At 37.4% G+C, this 20,474-nt stretch overlaps 1 protein-coding gene across 5 annotated transcripts in view; it reads right to left on the reverse strand.

Moving 5' to 3' along the window:
* DOCK4 (dedicator of cytokinesis 4) overlaps positions 1-20,474 on the reverse strand; it is a 233,550-nt gene that overhangs the window by 50,765 nt on the left and 162,311 nt on the right. For all 5 annotated transcript variants that reach the window (XM_042018041.1, XM_042018044.1, XM_042018042.1 and 2 more), the window contains 4 exons: positions 17,215-17,342; positions 14,909-15,043; positions 10,817-10,915; positions 3,890-3,984 (listed from right to left, as the gene is read on the reverse strand). In XM_042018041.1, coding sequence (XP_041873975.1) covers positions 3,890-3,984; positions 10,817-10,915; positions 14,909-15,043; positions 17,215-17,342 — 457 coding nt within the window. The remainder of the gene's footprint in view (positions 1-3,889; positions 3,985-10,816; positions 10,916-14,908; positions 15,044-17,214; positions 17,343-20,474) is intronic.

Raw genomic sequence — 20,474 nt, forward strand, 5'->3', positions numbered from 1 at the left:
TTATGTAAACAGATCAATTATTTTACTATAAATAATACTATTCATACACCTATTTTGTGTGCTTCTAATATTCAAATTGAGGATTGTATGACCTAGCATCTCTACCATTAAGCAAAATGCTGAAAGGATTTGCACAGTTAATTACACAGAGATCTTGAAAATTAAAGCTTTTTGCATACCAAGAGCAGCACAAAATTAGTTCTTTGTTCAATAATACATAAACATAAGCATAGTATGTTATGAATATAAAACATTTGCTCAGCAAGTAATTGAAACTCCTTTGCTCTCTAAGTCCCTCCTCAACTGTTAATAACATGAAGTTCAGCTGAGTCTATTAACTGCTCTCAAAAGATGCCAGGCAATTAAAGTATTAGACAAGTCATTCTTTTCCTAACCTTAAGGTAACTGAAGCCAGTGACCATTACACAGTGATTTCCAGTTGAGACTGTCAAGGTCTTCTTCAGAAGCTTCAGTTTTAGTAAGTCATATTTTGCTATAAAATTTAGTATTTCTCTCTGGCACTAGGCAGCTGATTCAGACATCTTCCTATATTATGTGGTGCTCCTCTGCAGTTACAAATAGAAGCTAGATATTACCTAGTTGATGTAGAAAGAAAGTCTACTCCCAGAATGAAAGAAATTAAAATAATATTTTCCATAGTATACATAAAGCCATATTTGTAACTCAGTAGTAACATCCATGTTAGAAATATTAAATGACCGTTAGTAATTATTTTGCTTTCCTGCATACATGCTGATTAGCTCATGACAGATGTTACATGGTTATGAAGCTTTAGTTTTTTGTCTCATTGCTCAACCCTTAGAAGCTAAGGATGTTTTTGCATGTTCTCCTTCCATTACAGAATACAATTCAAAAAATCTATTTCTCTGCTTTAGTCCTAAGTTTGCCTTTTTAAATGATACTTTATTTCTCAAATTTTAGAAGTCAATTGGCACTTAATGCTAGCCGTTAATACTTTCACACGTTGGGCATATGAACATTCAGAACTATAGATCCTACATGTGTCATCATGAAACATCTTAGTTTCTGGATAGTTAGAGATTTCCCTTCTTGAGCTCATAGTATCTTCAGTTTTGGTGGGTTTTTTTAATTTCCCAGACAGAATCCAAGTATCAGATGCTACATAATTACTGAAAACACTGCAACTAGAAAGAAAAAAAAAAAACACAATGAGGCAGGGGGCAGCGATATTTTTATATGTAAATGTTGTATATTGTAAGAATTATGGCATTCAAGACTTAGAAATATTTCAGGTAATTGTAGTTCTGCATACATAAGTAAGAGGAAAAATGTATTTTCTCCCAGGAAAAGCTTATTACTTGATTATATCCTTGCTAAGACTTATTTCTTCCCTAAGCTCAGACAGGCTAAATCTCTCTTCCTGTAATTACCAGACAGTTTGAATTTTTATATCACTCTAGGGACAGGGAGAGAAAACCAGTGCTGCTGTTGATTGACTGCAGCGATGGGTGAAGCTCCCATGACACACACACCACCTTCAGGTGAGCTGCAGTCTCTCGAGTAAAAGGCCAGACAGGTGAGAGGGCAGCCGTCGGACACAGGAAATATGGCACTTGTTTTATTCCTGGGAAGCAGAAGTTAGAAATGACCCAGACTGTTATTGGATCACTTAATTCTGCTCTTAAAAAGATGGGTTAGACTTTCTGGCTCTTTCTTTTAGACATGAATAGAGCAGAGAGCTCAAGAAGTTTTGCCTTCAGTTCTGAAGAGTCTCAGATCCCTGGAAGTGCTCTGGCTGATCAACTGAAGCTCAGGAAGAACAGCTTACTTCTATCTGTGGGGCAGGCAGTGCCCTAATTTCACATCCTGCCTCTAGGCTCTTTCCTTTGCATTTCAAGATTTTGGGCTGGAACAATTCTAGCAAAGCTAAAACTCTGATTGTGCTTTTGAACACCTTGAGGAAGCTAAAGGAAGGCAGCCACTGCCATTGCACTGAGGGACATGAGGCAAAGGAAGAAGCTCCCATTCAGAAACAGCTCTGGAAAAACTATTTCTCTGCAGCTGAGGAGAGAACAGAAGTGGATTTTCCTTTCTGCTGCCTCAAAAAGGAACAGAATAGGAATGTAGGAATAATGAGGCTTCAGCTCTCACCACACATTTAAGCACACCTGGTCAACCCCCTATTTCATAGCAAACTAGCACTTCCTCCACATTGGAACAAATTCCTAGCCAAGCAATTATTGAAAGCTGAATTGGTAAAGATGTGCTTACAATCCCACTTGCTGGCAGAAGTGCTTATGCAATTGTGTGCTATCAGGATCAGTTAGGTGGTCTGACGAGCTCCTCGTGGCCAGTTCCCACCAGCAGTTATTGTCAGCTTCCGCCTAACTTCTTTGCCTGACAGAACTGGGCATAGACTCACCTCCTAGATGGTCAGAAACAAATGACGTGGATTAATAAAGGGAGATGTGTGATGGTTACTAAAATACTGGTGAAGAAAACTGCTCCTTTTGCAGAACTTCATATCATCTGAACATCACCAGCCATGTAACACGTGCCAAGGTCGCTCCTAAACCTCAGTTCTGTACATGTCAGCTGTTGCAAAGCCATCTGCCAAGCCAGCTGTTACTGGAATACATAACAATTTCTTAGACTATCTATTTTGTCTAAAAGTTCTTATGTCTTTTTCCCTCTTTCTTGTGTTTCAGTTTATTTCTTAAGCATGATTACCAGATACAGGCTGGTATCAGCCATACCTTATTTAATATCGTAACAGAAACAAATGATCCTATCCATTCTTTAATTAGTAACTTTTTTTTCTGGAATTCAAACTTGGCAAGATTAGCAACACTGAGGTAATAAAAATTAACAAAAAATGTTAATTTTTTCAAGTCATGACAAAGCTTGAGCAAATACTATTATGCTTGCATATCCACACACACACAACAAATACAGATCATACACACAAGTGTTGTCAATTTTAGTTGTACCAATAATATTGCTACTAGTACAATTGCTACAGCACCACAAATTTAAATTCTCCTTGAAGCCAGCAGGCACAATGCAGACTAAAACTGAATTTTAATCAGGCATTGCAATACGTATCATGAAATTTTAAGCCGATCCTACATTCTGGATTCCTAGGTCTGCCCAACACAACGCCCCTGCTCTGCTTTTGTGTAACTGTGCTGATCGTTCAGCTGCTTTATCTGACCTAAAGCCAAGACTACGAAAGGGATAGGTGGTGATAAAGGTGGTGAAATAAAACTTAATAGTTTCAGACCTGTCATAATTACTTCTTAGAAATGCTGGGAACCTGTTTCTTTAAAAATAAGGCCTGAGCAGAGAAAGAATGGCTGATGGGCAGGTTTCATCTGAAAATCTCACTAAGCACTGCTTAGAGCCTTACATGACTGCTGCCTGTGCTGTGCCTCATTTCCTGATTTGTGATTTTTGATTTGTGATTTTTCTGACCAACACTAAACGAACAAACATGTAAAAACATCGTTAACAATATTACAGCTGATAATTTCTTCTGGAGAGCAAACAGATCTTTACCAACTCGGAATTTCAAGGAACAGATTTGAAAAGAAGTTCCTGGAAGACTTGTCATTTGTTACTTGGAAAACAAAGCCGTTGATGCTTTGCAGCTTTATTCTGTAAAAGTGTTTCTGAGTTTCCAGTTATATGTGCTTACTAAAATTCAAAACAGAAAGAGGTATAGATTATATTATAAATTTGTAGTATAAAAGAAGTCCAGAAATTTGAAATCTTAAATTAAAAAAAGAACTGCAGCCAGCATTATAAAAAATATATTGAATTTTTATTACATACATCATATAAATTTATTTTTATTGTGCTCTGTGCATACTACCCGTACTTTTTAATAACATTAAAAATACCTTACTTGTTTGCAACCAAACGCATCACTGTCCAGTCTTTTGGAAACATCTCTGGTCGTATTAGTATCCGAAATACTGTGAAAATCTGCAGCAGGAAATCCTTTGGAAAGAAAAGAAGTAGTCATATGTCATTGCTGCTTTAAAAAGAGCAGTGAGCTTTAAAAATGTTTTAATCAGAGAGAAGAAAATCATTATAGAAATAACAGAACTGCACTTATTTTCACCATAGATACACCTCTGAATGCTTTTTTTTATTACTTCCCAAGAATTTTCAAATAGTCATTTAATCCTTTATTCTTAAAATGACGAAAATAATATAATGTGCCATTTGATTGACAGCAATGCATAAAAGAAATGTCAAAGATGCATTTGGTTTCCACCCATACACTTCCACAAATGCAACGTCGAGAACAATTTGCAAATCAAAAAAGCACTTTACAAACACCAGAGAGTTCAGAATATCTCCTTAATCATGCCAGGCTTTCATCACTTTCGAGATTTATTCTAAAAGTGGCATTATTTGGTGGGATAGAGAGAGAATGTAAGGACAATTTTATCACTGAGTTGAGAGAGACCAGTGACTCCAATAGAGATGCCCAGGCCCCATAACTGGTAGTGCAACTGGCTGGGTGTGTGCAGGTCACTTAACCATTCTGCCTCGTTTGCTCGATCTAGAAAAGCAGTCAACACCTGTGAGCTACCTTGAATGTAGAAAGCACTGCCTGAAAGCTTTTAGCATTACCATCTCCTATGTCATTTAACTCCCTAATAAATAAGTAATCTATTCCTCTCACCACGTTTTTTTTTTAGTTTTCCTTTTCACAAATAAAACTAACAAGGGACCATCTTGATTATGCATAGTACTGCCAGTATTCTTTTAGTATGAAAATTGAGCTTTTGACAACATGAAGAGCATGAAGCAAGTGATATAAACACATCTAACAGAATCAGTGCAGTACCTGACCTTGAAATGTTTGGTATTCATTCTGCCCACATCACTTGTAGAGAGTTACCCCAAAACACGGATGAGATGAAGATACAAATAATTCTGAACACCAAAATATATTCTCAAGTGCATTTATCAAAGTATAGATGACAAGCATTGCACAACAGATGTCTTTCATCAGAGAATCACTGTAAAGGGGGACGAATACAGGCATTGGATAAGGCAGATGAGATCCCCACACCCACCCACCAGGGAAGATTACATAAAAGAGACAACCTGTTTTCTGAGCAAGATGCCAAAAAATTATCTGTATTAAAGAGTATAAACAGTACTCATTGCAGATAACATACTGTTTGAATGCATGTGACCAGCTTTACAAGATAAACAAGTACCTGTCTCTATGAGAAACACATTTATTCCAGGCCATTTTTCTATAGCTTTGCACCTTGTACTTAAGTGCCTTTTTATTTTGTAGAGGTTACCTCCCTTCCCTGCAGTAATCCCACAGCTCTGTGCCATAATCCCAACAATCTTGCAGTGCCTTGAATGTTGCTGCATATCACCTCACAACAACATCCCAAATTCCTCCATATTCCCTTTTTAGCCTGTCTGTTGTCCAGACACAATATCTGTTGCTGCCATTAGGGATTTAACCAGCAGATTGCTGAGCTGAAGAGGCCAAATGGCTGTTATTGGGAAACCACAAAACCATGTGGTTTGAAGATTTAAAACCCAAGGGCTGTGTAAGGTATAAACTTAGTGCCTTTGAGATAGCTTCTTCAAAAGTCATGAATAACAGTCAGAAAGGAAGATCATATGTACTTCATTTCTTTGGGTAATTTCAGGCTAGAATCCAAATACATCTTTTATTCCAAGCAAACTTTAAAAAAAAGGAAATGTAGACACTGCCATTAAATTTTGAATCATTAATACCAGGATAATTATTTCTAATTTTCACAGAAAAAATAGAAAATCGTGTCATCAATATAGTGATATTAGATGCAAAACATAGATTTAGTAACAGACTTTAACATTTAAAAAACATTTTAGCCGGCAGTATAAGTGAACTAACATTTGGTTGGTTGAGTACAGATAGAATTAATGTCTCATATGTCTTCTATCTTAAGAGACAAAAAGGAAGTAATTTTGTCCTTTCACATACTCTAAATACCATCTCTTAATATTCCTACCTAGTGTGCATAAGTTCTAGTACTATCTGTAAGATAATACTAGATAGTACTATAAGGTTTAATACTAATTTCACACCACTTAACTTCACACCTGAAGGAAGAGGTGCCATCCAGAGGGACCTGGACAAGCTCAAGAAGTGGCCTGGTGGGAATGTCATGGGTTCCAACAGGACCAAGTGCAAGGTGCTGCAGCTGGGTCAGGGCAACCCCCTGTAACAACACAGGCTGGGGGATGAACAGATCCAGAGCGGCCCTGCCAAGAAGGACTTGGGGGGCATGAGAGGCTGGACATGAGCAGGCAAAGTGCCCTCCCAGCCCAGAAAGCCAATTGTATCCTGGGCTGCATCAAAAGCAGCGTGGCCAGCCGGTCAAGGGAGGGGATTCTGCCCCTTCTCCAGTCTGGTGAGACCCCACCTGAAGTGCTGCATCCAGCTCTGGGGCCCCATCCCAGGAAGGACAGGGACCTGGTAGAGAGAGTCCAAATGAGGCTACCAAGGTGGTTAGAGGAATGGAGGACCTTTCCTGTGAGGAAAGGCTGGAAGAATTGGAATTGTTCAGCCTGGAAAAGAGGAAGCTGCAGGGTGACCTAATTGAAGCCCTGCCAGTATCTGAAGGGAACCTGCAAGAAAGATGGAGAGAGACTATTTAAAAGGGCGTGTGGTGACAGGACAAGGGGGAACGGCTTCCAAATGGAAGAGAGTAAGTTTAGCTTAAATATTAGGAAAAAAAGTCTTTACTGTGAGGATAGTAAGGCACTGGGACAGATTGCTCACAGATGTTGCAGAAGCCCCATCCCTGGAAGTGCACAAGGCCAGTCTGGATGGAGCTCTGAACATGGTCAAGTGGAAGGCATCCCTGCCTGATCTTTAAGCTTCCTTCCAACCCAATCCATTCTGTGATTCTGTGATTAAATAATGTAGTATCACAGTTTGGTTTTCTTTGAGCAGCAATACTTGCCCGATGAAATTTTCTAACTATGATTAAGGAAGAAGCACAGCCTTCTGAAGGACTGAAAACCATCTATTCATTTAACCAAAAACTGACTTGGAATTTCTTTGCGCATTTCTCAATATGAATGTAAAATCCTCTGCAAAGCAGATCAGACTCTTCACTGGACCTCTTGGGGTACATCTATAAAGCATTTTAATTTGGTTCAACCGACCACTTTGAAGCTAATTGCTTGATGTTCCATTGCTTTGATTCACGCTGCCAGGGTTATCAGGCTACTTGATATCAGGGTTTTGTAGAGCAGCCAGAGTGCCAAATGCCAATAAGGAGGAGCACGGTTTCACAGTGAGCTGTCACTTCCTGGGCAACTCACCCATCCCTTGGCCAGCTCCTTTCCCAGATCTTCTTTGCTTCACTGCTTTCTTAATCTACATCAGAAGCCACCTAAATGAGTGGCTTTAGAACCACCCCTCTTCCCCAGCCGACTTTTCAGAAGTCCCACATGTCAGTGGATGTCCCCGAATAGCAGGGGAAGGATGGTGGCTAGAACTGAGCTTCTCCACCAGAGACACTCCCCATGCCTATGGACCTCACCCTGTGTCCCAGGGGCCATTAGAGAACAATGGAATAACCTGCACTTGGTATCAGGGCTTGGCAGCCACTGTATCCTGCTCAGGCTCCTTGAGGTGGAAGAGACAGATGACAGAACTAGTAAGGTTTACACCCAACCCTATGAAATATTATCATTTCCTTCATCAAATCTCTATTCTGTCATATTATGTCGGGTACACTGCAAATGAATAAAAACTAGGCCTTCTGGTAGGTGCTTATTTGTTATGTCTTCTTTTAATCTATTAATTAAAAACCCCACACATATTGATCGAAGCCGCCTTCCTGCAGTCAAAGCTGCATTGTGCTAACATATACTGTTTTTTGCATTCACTTTCCCACTGATCTCCTATTTATAACTTCCACTGTTACCTTTTGTCATAAATTATATTTGAGCTTTTTCACAGCAGCAAATATCCACCTACAAAGGTACCTCTGTTCTATAAATTGCTGTAAAAGATACTTATTAGTAGTAGAAAGCATTTTGTGGTAAGCAAAAAGAGCACACCTTTAAAATAATACAGAAAGATAAAAGGAAGCATTCAAAATTACTGTCTTGTTAAAGTCAGGGTTTCAAAAAGTGAGTGAAGTATAGTGCCGGGTTCTACCACTCAGCCATGAAACCCCTGTCAGTTCTTTTATACTTCATTTACATGTTTTCGAACATAAAATGTTTTTCCTATCTTCTGTTTTGAGTGGAAAAAACCTCTCTTAAAAAACTGACAAAACAGTCACCATGTCAATTACTTAAGATAAATATATTTACAAAATAGAGGGAATACTTGCATAAGCAACCACTTGTTTAAGGCATCATTCAGATGCATGTCATAGAAATGTGTACATGTCATTACTTCAAAGTCTCCATTTTGCTTTTCTTTGTTTAACTAGCTGGAAACAGCCTTTAGTAAGTTTGGTATGGACTGCTAAAAATGAAAAAAAACCTGCAAAACCTTCTTTCCTTTTTTGCAAGCACTCTCATGAGTGAATTTTTGTTTGGAGAAGTGGTTTGGTGGGAGTATTTTTATTAACTGCATCACAAATGCTGTGCAAACATACATTCATGCGAGTACTGACATAGCCACCTTGAGAATTAGTGTGGAAGAAAGATGAAATGTCATGTGTTATCAATGCCTAATCATTTAGTACAGATGGTTAATTGTAACCAGAGGTAGCTAAAACAAAAAAGCAGAGCACAAAGCAATTCAAAGGCCTAGGTTACACTCAGGTAAGTCCCTTGTAAACCTCCTATCAGATTGCTAACTCGTAATGGGGCTTCAGGAAGACCCAACTGACTTTGCTACCACTGACTGGGGGCAAAATGAGGAGTCAGAAATACAGTAAGCTGATGGTAGTTATCACTGAAGTTTCAATCCCAACTAGCCACTAGATTAACTAAGGCTACTATTTCAGCTTCTAAATCATCTCAGGGAAAAAAAAGTCTTATCACTGATATTTATACCTCTTGAATTTTCTTTTATCCATACTGATATCATTTCCTAAGATATGTTAAAGCAAAGAAAATTCCACACTTGGTAATCAAAGCAAGATGGTTTAGATAGCCTAGTCATACACAATCACCTCATGATTAACAGCAGTGTCAGTCTCACACACCAGCTCTCATCTTTCCCTCTTGCTCTCAGTGATATTTGATATTTCCAAGTGAGGAGGAAAAAACAATGTATTATTTAAGATTCAGAAGAGAAGGAATGCTGCATTAATGATGATCAGACTACTGCCACTGAATCACTGATGGAGCTGATGCTGATTTGATGAGATCTGAATGGAAATAACAAACTCTGGACTTGAGTTCTTAAGACCTCTGTTTTGATAGCTGATGGCACCAGCTACAGCTGCTTTCCATATGTCTCTGCGTAATAGTAGGGTATGTGCGTGGGGGGAATTTAAATGTGTCAAATCAAACACCATTCAAGCATTAATTCCAGAGATTTTTCATATTCTAGAAGGAAGAAAAGTCTGAATAAACTCAACACTGTATTTCACAGATACATCAAACAGAAATAAAGCCTGAAACCTCTAGGAATACCTGGTCAGAACTCACACAAAAGGGAGAAAATTTCCACTAAAAATGCCTAGGTTCCACAATATTTATGAAAATTTGCCTAAGGATAGCAACTATTCTAGGTGAAAACAGACGCTGTATTGCTCATATAAAAATTGTTCACCCTATACAACTCCTAGGTAGTGCTCTTGATTCATGATAACTTCTTAGCAGCATTTTCTATCTGTCAAGCTCTAAATGACCACCTCACTGGAAGAAAAGGCACTCACAAATTGTATGCCCTCTTCAGCTCTAAGCAGCTATCAGAAATTTAAGTAAATCTGAAACTGCACCATGACTAGACTCCTCTTTTCAGGGCAGTATGTAAGTTTATCAAATGGTAATTAAGGAGTAACATCTAAAATATATTATCACATTAGGACATGATTACTGGCTGACTAATGTGCATAAATGATTACTCTAGATTTTTTGTGTGGATCAAGTTTGGTACTATATAAGTTTTTCAGGGTCCAGCAGAGTGGAAATCTTGGTGCATATATTTATGCAGGAAATAGTAACTTAAAAAAAAAAAAATTTAATCCTGTCCCTCCTCAAAAAAGGAATTAAAAATGTTGTATCTCCACAAACCCGGTAACTTAATTAATGAAACTGATAGAAGTCAGCTTAGAAGAGCTCCACAGATACTCTTTTCTATGATCTAAATGAGCAGACATTATATGTCTGACACATCCTCCTGCCAATGGACGTGCTGCACAGCTAAGAAAAATGAAGAGTTAGTTGATTATACATTTCTCAAGCTGCATGTTTGCTATTGCCATACATAATATAATGAATGAAAAAAATAAGCAAGTATAATAAGCCAAACGTAAAAATCCCCAACTGCCTGACAGTAAGAATCAAACAAGAGCAGTGTAACCTTACACTGGCACCATCTTTAAAACAGGTTTGGAGGCTAAATTCATGACTTTAAAGCAATTATATAGTTCCCTCCATCCATATTCTCTCTGCTGTCATTTTGGAAGCAGTAACAGCCTTGCCACACTGTAAGAGTGGACCTGAGTTCCCAAGAAAAGCTGTGCAATAGCTAGCTAATCTGTAAAACACATTGCATTTAAATACTGAAGTGATTCATCAAAGCACAGAGATCTCTTAAAGGGAGATAAATCAAAAAGAGAAATAGAAAGGCCTAAACAAGTGGAAACAGAATTCTGTTACTCACCCTCAGATCTTCCTTTGTGTTGAAGCTATCAAGAAGCTGTTGATAATGTCGATCAGTCATTTGTCGCAAGAGTGACAACAAACAGGAGACAAATTCCCCCTGTTCAGATAAGCCAAGAGGAGAAATATTAAAATGTTTTCTGCACTTGAGCTTAAACTGCTGTATTATAAGCACTTCAAAATAACTAACAAATGCAAGGGAAATTAATCTACAATTAGGCTTCACATTTTGTGAAAATACATTGATTGCACTTCCTTCCCATTTAAGGAAATATTTTTCCCTAAATGGAGTTTACTTGCTTAGAAAAACCTATTTTAAAACATTCCAGCAGGGCTAAACCAGTAAAATTTTAATTTGTGATTTGTTCTCCTTGTATCTGTTTTCAAACAAATTACTTAGATTGCTAAAATTACAACCTCTTTAGTCAACTCAGTTTTGAAACAAATATAAACAAACATATTTTGCAACAATTCTGGGAAGAATGCTATTGTTTTCCTTCAGGGAATAAATTAATGGAGTTAGCTGGGAATTTTTCAAAGCATTTTGTCATCTCAAAAAACCAAGATTTTTCACAAAGAAAACTCATTTGTAGGACTGAATAAACTTTGAAAATGTTTTGATCAGAAATTTCTTTGGGCTTACAAAAGAATTTCTCATTGAAAGAGCAGAGAACTGCACTGGGTACCCTCCAGTGAGCAGTCAAACAACCAAGATGCTATAGGAAGCAACGGGTTCTCCCATTCACCCTCTCCTGTCTGCTTACTCACTTTTGGACTGGAAAGAAATACTGAATGATATCACTCAGGTCTGACTGCAGAATGGATGAGGACAGGAAAGTGTCAAAGGTCTGGTTTGCATCCCAGTGATGAAAATTCTGAAATCTTACAAGCTTGCTCAAAAATGGGAAATATATTTCTGGCCTGTACCAGGAATGAAGAATGAGACTGGGAGAACAGACAGGTGATAAAAGTACTTTAATTTGGGGTCTTTTATTAGTTCGCCAAGTCTAATTTTGGGAAGATTTCTCTCCATCTTTCACTAAAAACAGAAGATCAGATTAAAAAGAAGAAGTATGTTTTCACAGGAGTGGCTGTTCTGGATTTTACATTGGAAGGCCTAATTAATTTGTGATTATACCTGGTGCACTTGATCTTGTGTGAGGTGATGGCTTTCTCTGGCAACATGGTGATAAAATAATAATAAGATTCTACACTGAAGTAATGATTCTAAATTTATTACCTCCCTTTGTTTTACAGTGAACATAGCATTCATAGAAACACACAATCACAACCTCAAAACAATATCCTAAGGCTACAAAATCTCTTAATATTCATGGTCTGGGCATAAACAAAAAGGTTACAACTGCTGTCTTGTAAATATCTATATACTCAATTGCTAGCTTGACTGACAAAATTCCTTTCCTGCCTAGGTATTTTAAGCAGTCCTTTTTAGTCACCTTTCTTCTATATTCCCACATTTCTTTCAACTTATATAGTAGTATATTAAAAATCACAACCTCTTACAGAGAGCTGTACTATTATACTTGACAGACAGATTAGAGTTATAAAAGTATCAACTTTGGATAATTGTTAACTAACTTCTAAATTTGAGGTTTTAATTTGAATGTAGGTAGCTATACGGGCTGGTTTTTAAAATAGCAATGCACATTGAGCTTCATTTGTTGAACTCAATATAAATATGTATGTTGTAGGATTTCTGCCAGTGTTGGCCACAGATTAACTTTCAAATCATGCACAAAAGCAAATTCCACACACATAACCTTGATAAAAAACATGTAGGGTCCATTTCCAGTGTCAAAATTCAAGCCAAGCAGTATACTAAAATCACTTATGCAGATTCCTTAAGTAAATTTTTTGTGTCTTATTTAAGGAGCACAATTATTAAAAAACATGGAGCTTTCAATTAAATTGCAGTTCATTTAGGTTCTGAGGGACTGAACTTTCAAGATCTGAAATCAATTGAAGTTCACTTTAATTGGACTGCTTTCTGCCAACTCCTTATAGGCAAATGCATTTTTTTCTTAAGGAAGTCCAAAGGTCTAATTCAGTGACAAACTAAAGCAGAAATTTCACCACTGCATTAAATTCCGTGTTTGTCAATGCAACATCTCTAACACTGACACCCTGAAGCCATGTCTTCTTCACGCTCAGTTTAAAGCATCGCACCCTTGCAGGTTACCATCTAAAAGACTGCTCACTGAAAATTAATGGTATCCAGGTATCAAAGCTAACAGAGATGAAAGAAACGGCAGAGTCATGGCACTACAAAGCCCAGTGCTGCCTGACTTGATGCTGTTTCTTTGTGAAGAGAAACAGTGACACATGGGCCTAGGAGAACACACTGAGATGGGTTTGGGACTACTTCCACAAGGAAGACTATGTCTTGTTCGAAACTATGACAGAATTTTATCTTTATTTATTTTAAGTGTGCTCCCATGGTACATCTGACAAAGAATTTTTTATGACACATTCAGTTTGAAATAATGGTAACGTACTGGAACAGACTCTACTGCTGTACTCACATTGAGTACTTTATCTTACGTGCTCTACAAATAGTTCCAAGAATCTGGCTCCATGTGCTGCCAGAAGCCCATACTGCATGATATTTCTACATAAATGTATATAATTGCCTTATGCTGTACTGTGAGTCACTTCCACATTAAGTATTCTCTGGGAGCCTGCAGTGACAATAACACGGCTTTTCTGATGCATAAAAGAAAATTTTGTAACTTGAAAGCACTTTCAGAGTCTCATTTTTTGATGGTGCAAAAGAATTAGGCTGTCATGGTGTTTAATGAAAACTTAATCTGAAAGCAAGGGGTTATCTCATAAGAAACAAATAAGATCAGAGCTTTGCTACACTAGCAGTCTAACACTACCACCCTTTCTTCAGCTTAGATTTTCTTGTGGTGGCCTGATATGCCACACAGCACACATTTGTTATTTTTTAATTTAAAGAAATAAACCCCCCAAACTCCTAGATGTATATTGCTGTGGAATCACAGTGATTAAAGCAGGATGTTATCTCATTACAGAGCTTGGTCAGCTCCATAAAACACTCCATATACAGTTTGTGCTCTGCGGGTCTAAAGGAAAACAGAAAACAAGCAAATAAAACCCAACGACACTTTTTTTTCCCGCAGTTATTAAATGCTTTTGAAATGTTTGATCACAGAGGAAATTCTGGTTTGAAAAGCAACCATCTATTCATTAACAAAAACTGTTACAGTGTAAATACTGGGAAATTAATTAATAAATCAAATGTATAATGAGATGGTAAATAACTCAGCATAGTATGTTTTCTGCACAAAATGCTAACCCCTCACATCTTATTGGGGTCACATCCCTGGCTATATTAGAAAGAATTTGCTCTTGAAAAGCAAAGTGAGTATCTTGCTGCAAACAAAGCAAAAGAACACTTCATTTTATTTGATCAATGCTCATCACCAACATTTCTGTACATGCATGAATTTCAACCTTCTAATTTCCGTGAGTTGTTATAGCAGGTTCACCAAAACGTCATTGGCTAATCTTCTAAATCTATCTTGTATGCTCAGCTTCATGTGCTCAGATGCTCAGCCCAGAGAACAACAAAAAGCCTCTCAAGTAATAAATCCAGATTAGTACAAGTTATCACAGGTTCTGCAGGCATCTTTAGAGTTCTTTCATCATGAAAAAATTTATGCACTTTAGGAACTGCTATTGATTGATACTCTTCTATTTTCAGGAATTCAAACTTAAATAGCATTTCAGAAAGCTACTGTATTGCAAACAAAAGGAACACACTGGAACAATTACTAACCTGAAAGTCTCAAAAGAAATGTTATCTCTTGAGCTTGTTTTTTTGCTTTGGTTTTTTTTTGTCACTATCTATAAATAAACCTATTGAAAAAAAAATTACTATTTCCACTAAAAATGAGTAGAATGCAAGAAAGGTTTTCATTGTCCTTGTCATTCTCTCTTTTATGCACAAACTCTTAACACTGTGAATTCCAATATAAAGACAACATATTAACAAATCTAGTAGTCCAACCAGAGACAACTGTGACCTATTTCATTGCAAGAAACTTACGGTCACATCTTGAAACTGGAGGCGCATAGCAGAGCCTGATGGTTGTGGTCGGCTGGTGATCTCTAGTATGGTCCTTAATAGAATATCTAGCAGACTGTTTACAATCACATCAATTTCTTCCAGGACTGATTTTTCCTTAAATAATAAATAAAATATTTGAGATTTTATAAAAGAAATATGACCACAGGCATAATTCCTTTGATGCAGTTTTAGAAACAAATTACAGTTTCACTATGAATGCTACATTCAAGAAACAAGGATTGTTCTCTAACTCAGATATTGTTTAATTCTCTTCATTTTTTCCCAACAGTTTTCCATTAGCTACATCACAGAGGACAGTTACAGGGATGACTTTGAATATGTAAGTGTTCCTCCCATTAGCATAGCTCTATTTTCAATTGACATTTAGGAGAAACCAGTAAATAATATACAAATTTCAGGCAAAATTTCTATAGGTAACACCCATATATCTTCTGGGGAAATTGCCAAGAAAGGCTTAGACTCCAAAAAGCAGAATCCTGTCTTACACTTTGAAACTACCCCCAGAAACAAGCAGATGGTGCTCAACCTTCAGGACCTGCTTCATCAGTAAGGACCAGCTACACTGCATCCCAGCAGCTGAGTAGCACAAACAAATTAGTCATTTATGTAAGCCTGCGACTGCTTGTACACAACATCAGTACAAAGGAATCAAAGTGTTCACTGCCAAAACAGACCATGAATACCTCAGTTACCAGCATGAAAACACTTGATAAAGTCAAGTTGTAGTTATTTCTCCTTTTTAATTCAGATGGAAATACGTTTTCCCTGCTTGAACACTGTTTTAAGTCTCAACTGCATCAGAAGCCACTATTTTAATCTGAGCAATTTTATCCATTATTTAACTTGACAGTTTTTTGCAAAAAGAAACACTTCATACTCAAATGCACACAACCAAGCTAAAACTCAACTGACAAACAAATAGATCAACTTTGCTGACATTGAGGTGTAGGAGGGCTTTCAGTTTTTTGTTTTGTTTAAATTTTGCTTCCTAGACATCCTAAAGCATATGATTTGTAACAAAATTCAAAATTCCTTTTTGGACTTCAGTTGAATCTACTGTCAGGCCACATTCTCTGTCATTTCATCTAGCATCAAAGAACTGTTAACTTGACTACTTATGAAAACAGATAGTACACAGTGTATTTAGGAACCATAGCCATCATGAGGGCCCTTCTCTTTACTACTACAAACTATTTCTGGAATGACCAACAGCCTTAATTTTCAAAGCTGCCTTACTGCAAATTCACTTGTTCCCTCAATCTCTAAATTATCTTGATTAAAATGGAAGGACTGAAATTCTGCACTGGTACAAAAAACCGTGTCAAAGATACAAAGTTGTTAACAGTCTCAATTACTCAAAGACTACTAAAAATAGTAGCTGCACATCCTGAACATTCTGAGAGTTTTATGTAGATATCCACTTGTAATTGTGTACATCTCTGGCTTGGTAACTCCAAATGGAAGATCTCCAGAAATTCAGACCAGACATGTAAGCTTTTCTCTGAAGTCCAAAACCACAGCTTTAGTATTTATCACTTTATCTTGTGATGAGGTTTTACACTAATCCAGGAGCAGCTGGAATGAACATGTTACAGTGCCAAAGGTGCAAGCCACATACGTATCAAATAATCGATGGAGCAACTTGAATTGCTGATAGTGGTATGAACTGAAGAAGCACATAAAGGAGTTCTCACTAATGCATTACAAGGTAAAGTATATGGGCCTTGACATGCATGTATTGCACTAATTACAGGCAATGACTGGTTTTAATTTTCTTATATCTTGTTGTCTGTGATCACCTTCCCACTTGCAATACACCTGTCTAAGCACGCTCTCATATGCAGCTTTCACAGATTAATTCACAAATTCAGACATCAGAAATCGGCCACAAAGTTTATCAACTAACAACCAAGTGCAACCCCCCTTGCAATACTCACATCCATCTCTTTACCTATATCAGCCCCTGTGTCCCCTAAGAATATACAGACCACAACAGAAAATGCCCCTAAAGGAAAGTAGACATTTCTTCCTTTCCAACACAACACTGAAAAAGTGTAAAAGCTTGTCAGAACACTGTATGATACAATTAAAATACTCTTGCATGGAAAGAAAAGGGTCATGAAAAAATCAAAATGACATGTTTATGCAGATTCATTACACAGAGAACTCTTTAAAATGCTCTTGGGCAAGGTCCAGCTTGTGTCATTAAATGTCACTGAGCCATATAAAGAAGTTCAAGTGGAAGTGACATGGTGTTTACTCACTGAGCTGTTCTTCTTGATGAGGCAAAATATGTTGCTAAGGATATGGGCACACATTATAAGGTCCTTCTGCTCTTGTAAATGCATATGGAGATGATGTAAAACTACTGGAAGAAGAATGCATCGAGAATCTGGAAAAAATTAAAGATTTCATGAGTAGGAGCTTCTCATAGAGTTATTTAATTTTAATACATATATAAAATGTGTCTTCAGTCCAAAACTATTTCTGATAAGCAGAAGCTTTTCCTTGCTTTAACCAACATTTTTGATAAGCAGTTTTTACTTCATAATCATAAGCAAATGTTTGAAGAGTAAACAATACGCCGAAAGTCACTATGTTATATCATGGATGGAGAAAAACACCACTGTGTGGAATATACTACATGTAAAAGAAAATATTAAGTATTTATTGAACTGTCACCCAAAAAAAGAAAGAAAAAGTAGAACAGAAATACTTGTATCCAAAACAATGAGAAATTATGCTCTAGTGTTCCTGCCATGTGACAGGATCCATTTATAAGCCAAAGTTACGACAGACCTCATCTGGAACTTATGTTATTCTACAAAGGAGTCCTACTTCACAGACCAGCAGAAGTATTTTCAGATTTCTTTCAGAATTTTCACTTTTCCAGATTCCTCATTCCTACTGAGTATGAGCAACTTAGACTATTGGTGTCTACATAAAATAATTGCCTTTCCACTATTTCATTTCCTAAACACAGCTCTTTAGTGCTATTTTCAGTCCTGAATTTTCTGAAAATTATGCAAGAACATCATTAACATGCTACTTATATCTGCTTCTTTTTATTACAATTAAAGACTATATTAAATGGGAAGAATCCTATTACTTACACTTGTGATAACACTTTAAACACCTATTAACAAAGGTAAATGGGAAGGATTTTACCTGTTTTCATTTTGTTGTTGTTTTAAAATCTTTTCCATAATTGAGAAATTATATTCTCATAGAAATGTACTGGAATAATTTCCATTAAAATTTTAATGATTATAAGCTGCATTACAGAAATATATTCATCTACTCAGTTCCTTTGGTCATTAATGCAATTATATCCTAAAAATTGATTTGTCTAGCTGGAAAATTACTCCTTTAAAATAATTTTGCCAACCAGGTATTGTTTGTGGATTACGCTTTCTACAAACACCTTCTGTCTCCCTCAATTATTTCCTCTATTTTTTCCCATGAGGGAGAAGAAGATATATTTAGTCCAAGATTTTATTTGTTTAATGTTTCTTCCGCTCACTGAAATATAGCACTAATCTTGTTATGCTTTAGTATTCCCTTGTTTTCACTGTCTAGTCATCTGTATAACAAGACAATCACATGGACAAGCTGATTTGTACACACTATTTAAGTATATTCTTATTTTTGAAAGAAAAGCTTGCCTGCTCTTTTTAAATGGGTTTTTCATCCTTATTATTTATTCAAGTGTTCCTCTGTATCTTCCTACTAAAGAAAATAATAAACAAAGACTGTATGGCAGTAGGCAAAAGACCATCAATCAATCGAAATCCAGTGGCACAGAAACCCAACACTGGGCAATAAACAGCCTCTCTCCAGTGGCTGGCTTATTTCTGGAAGTGCCTCAGTAGGTTTTCATCATGACTGGCCTGAGAGCTCCTATCTGTCTGTAGCATCACAAATGGGGGGAATTTTCTCAATGTAAACAAGGCAGCATTTTCTTTTTCTCTGCATCAGAACCAGAAGCTCAGCCAAGCGTTATCCCAGGTATTCTGAGATGTCAATTGTGCACAGCTGCCACTGACCTGTCCACTGTAAGACTTCTAGGGTCAAAAGGAAAACAGGCAGGGAAATAGCGACAGTGCAGACCTGTGGTGAGCCAAGTGCCACCTTCTGATCCCCACTGCTAAATATCCGTATTGAGTCCTGCTGGATGAAGAAAAAGAGCTAATGCCTTCAGCTGAAGCAATACAGCAGGACTTTTATATTTGTAGAAAAAAGACTTAACCCCTAGATTACAGAGGATGGCTCCTTTTCCCTGCTTTCTGCTAGGCCTTATATGTATTGAATTCCTGACTAGCTGGCAATCCATCATCAAGAGACAAGATGAAGGGTTCACTGTGTAAACCAGGCTGGGAGTCTGTGGTTGGGGTACTTTCCTGGCAGGCAGGCAACAGAAAGCTCAATCCTATCCCTACTCAACTCCATAACTATCACAGAGCAGTAAGAGTAGCACTTTCACACATTTTGTGTATGAGCCTTATTGTTTGGGCCACAGGTCCTCTCTTGCAGCTACAACTCAAATCCCTCAGTCCAGAAGGTAAGAAGAAAGAGGAGCAGCCCTGTACCAAGGTGTTTCTTCCACATTAACTCTAGATAGCTTCCTGATGAGCCCACACAGCAGTTGGTACCTTACCTAAGGTGCCCTCTACTCTGTGCACTGCTTACACACAAGTGCAGCATCATGAACTCCATTTTGAAGACCAAAAATCTGCATGTAGAAACACCTGACTTGTAAATAGCCAAATCTTACACATGATGCGGCCTGAGGCATCTCAGACAAAACCGAGCATCCTCATTCAACTGTTTCAAGTATCCTATTTTTGCAAAAGCTTCATGAAATGACCAGACACTCAGATTTACCAGACCAAATGGATTAGCAAAAAGTATCTTACAATGACTTGCAGCCATACATGGGAGGCAATAGTGCCAGTTACTGAAACAACCATCACAAATAACACAATTTTAGATGTATTCCTCATAAGCCCAGAATCTAAATACCCTTCTGTCTTGATTTGTTTAGGTGGAGAGATGTAGTGGTATTACAGAAGAGGCATGCTGGCTCATTCACCTCTGATGCAAACCAAGGACTAGGTGAGAAAGTTTGGAAAATATTTGTCTCAGATTACTCTTTTTCTTACTATTTGTCAGCTGCAATGTCAGCCATTGGATATAGAAAAAATAATGAGCACAAGGAATAGTGAAATAATCAGAACTCTGAGCCATCAGTCACTGTCCTAATTTTTCTTCTATGCAGAAAGTCAAATTAGCTGACTGTTTAAAATGCTAATACTTGCCCTTCACAAATATTATACAGAAAGACAAGAAAAAAAAAAATCACGACACAGAGCTTTTCAAGTATGTGCTTGGCATAATTAGAAAGAGGGCTATCTTAGACTCTGGGCAATCCTTGTGACTTTCCTATGCAACATTAACATTTAATACATAGCACATCTTTCCTCCTTGATTTCCATATAGTCGTAAAGCATCTGCAGAGACATAC

This window comes from Corvus kubaryi, unplaced genomic scaffold (genome assembly GCF_017639235.1).
Source record: "Corvus kubaryi isolate FWS band 111438036 unplaced genomic scaffold, C.kubaryi_AGA036_p1.0 137, whole genome shotgun sequence".
Classification (NCBI taxonomy): Eukaryota; Metazoa; Chordata; class Aves; order Passeriformes; family Corvidae; genus Corvus; species Corvus kubaryi.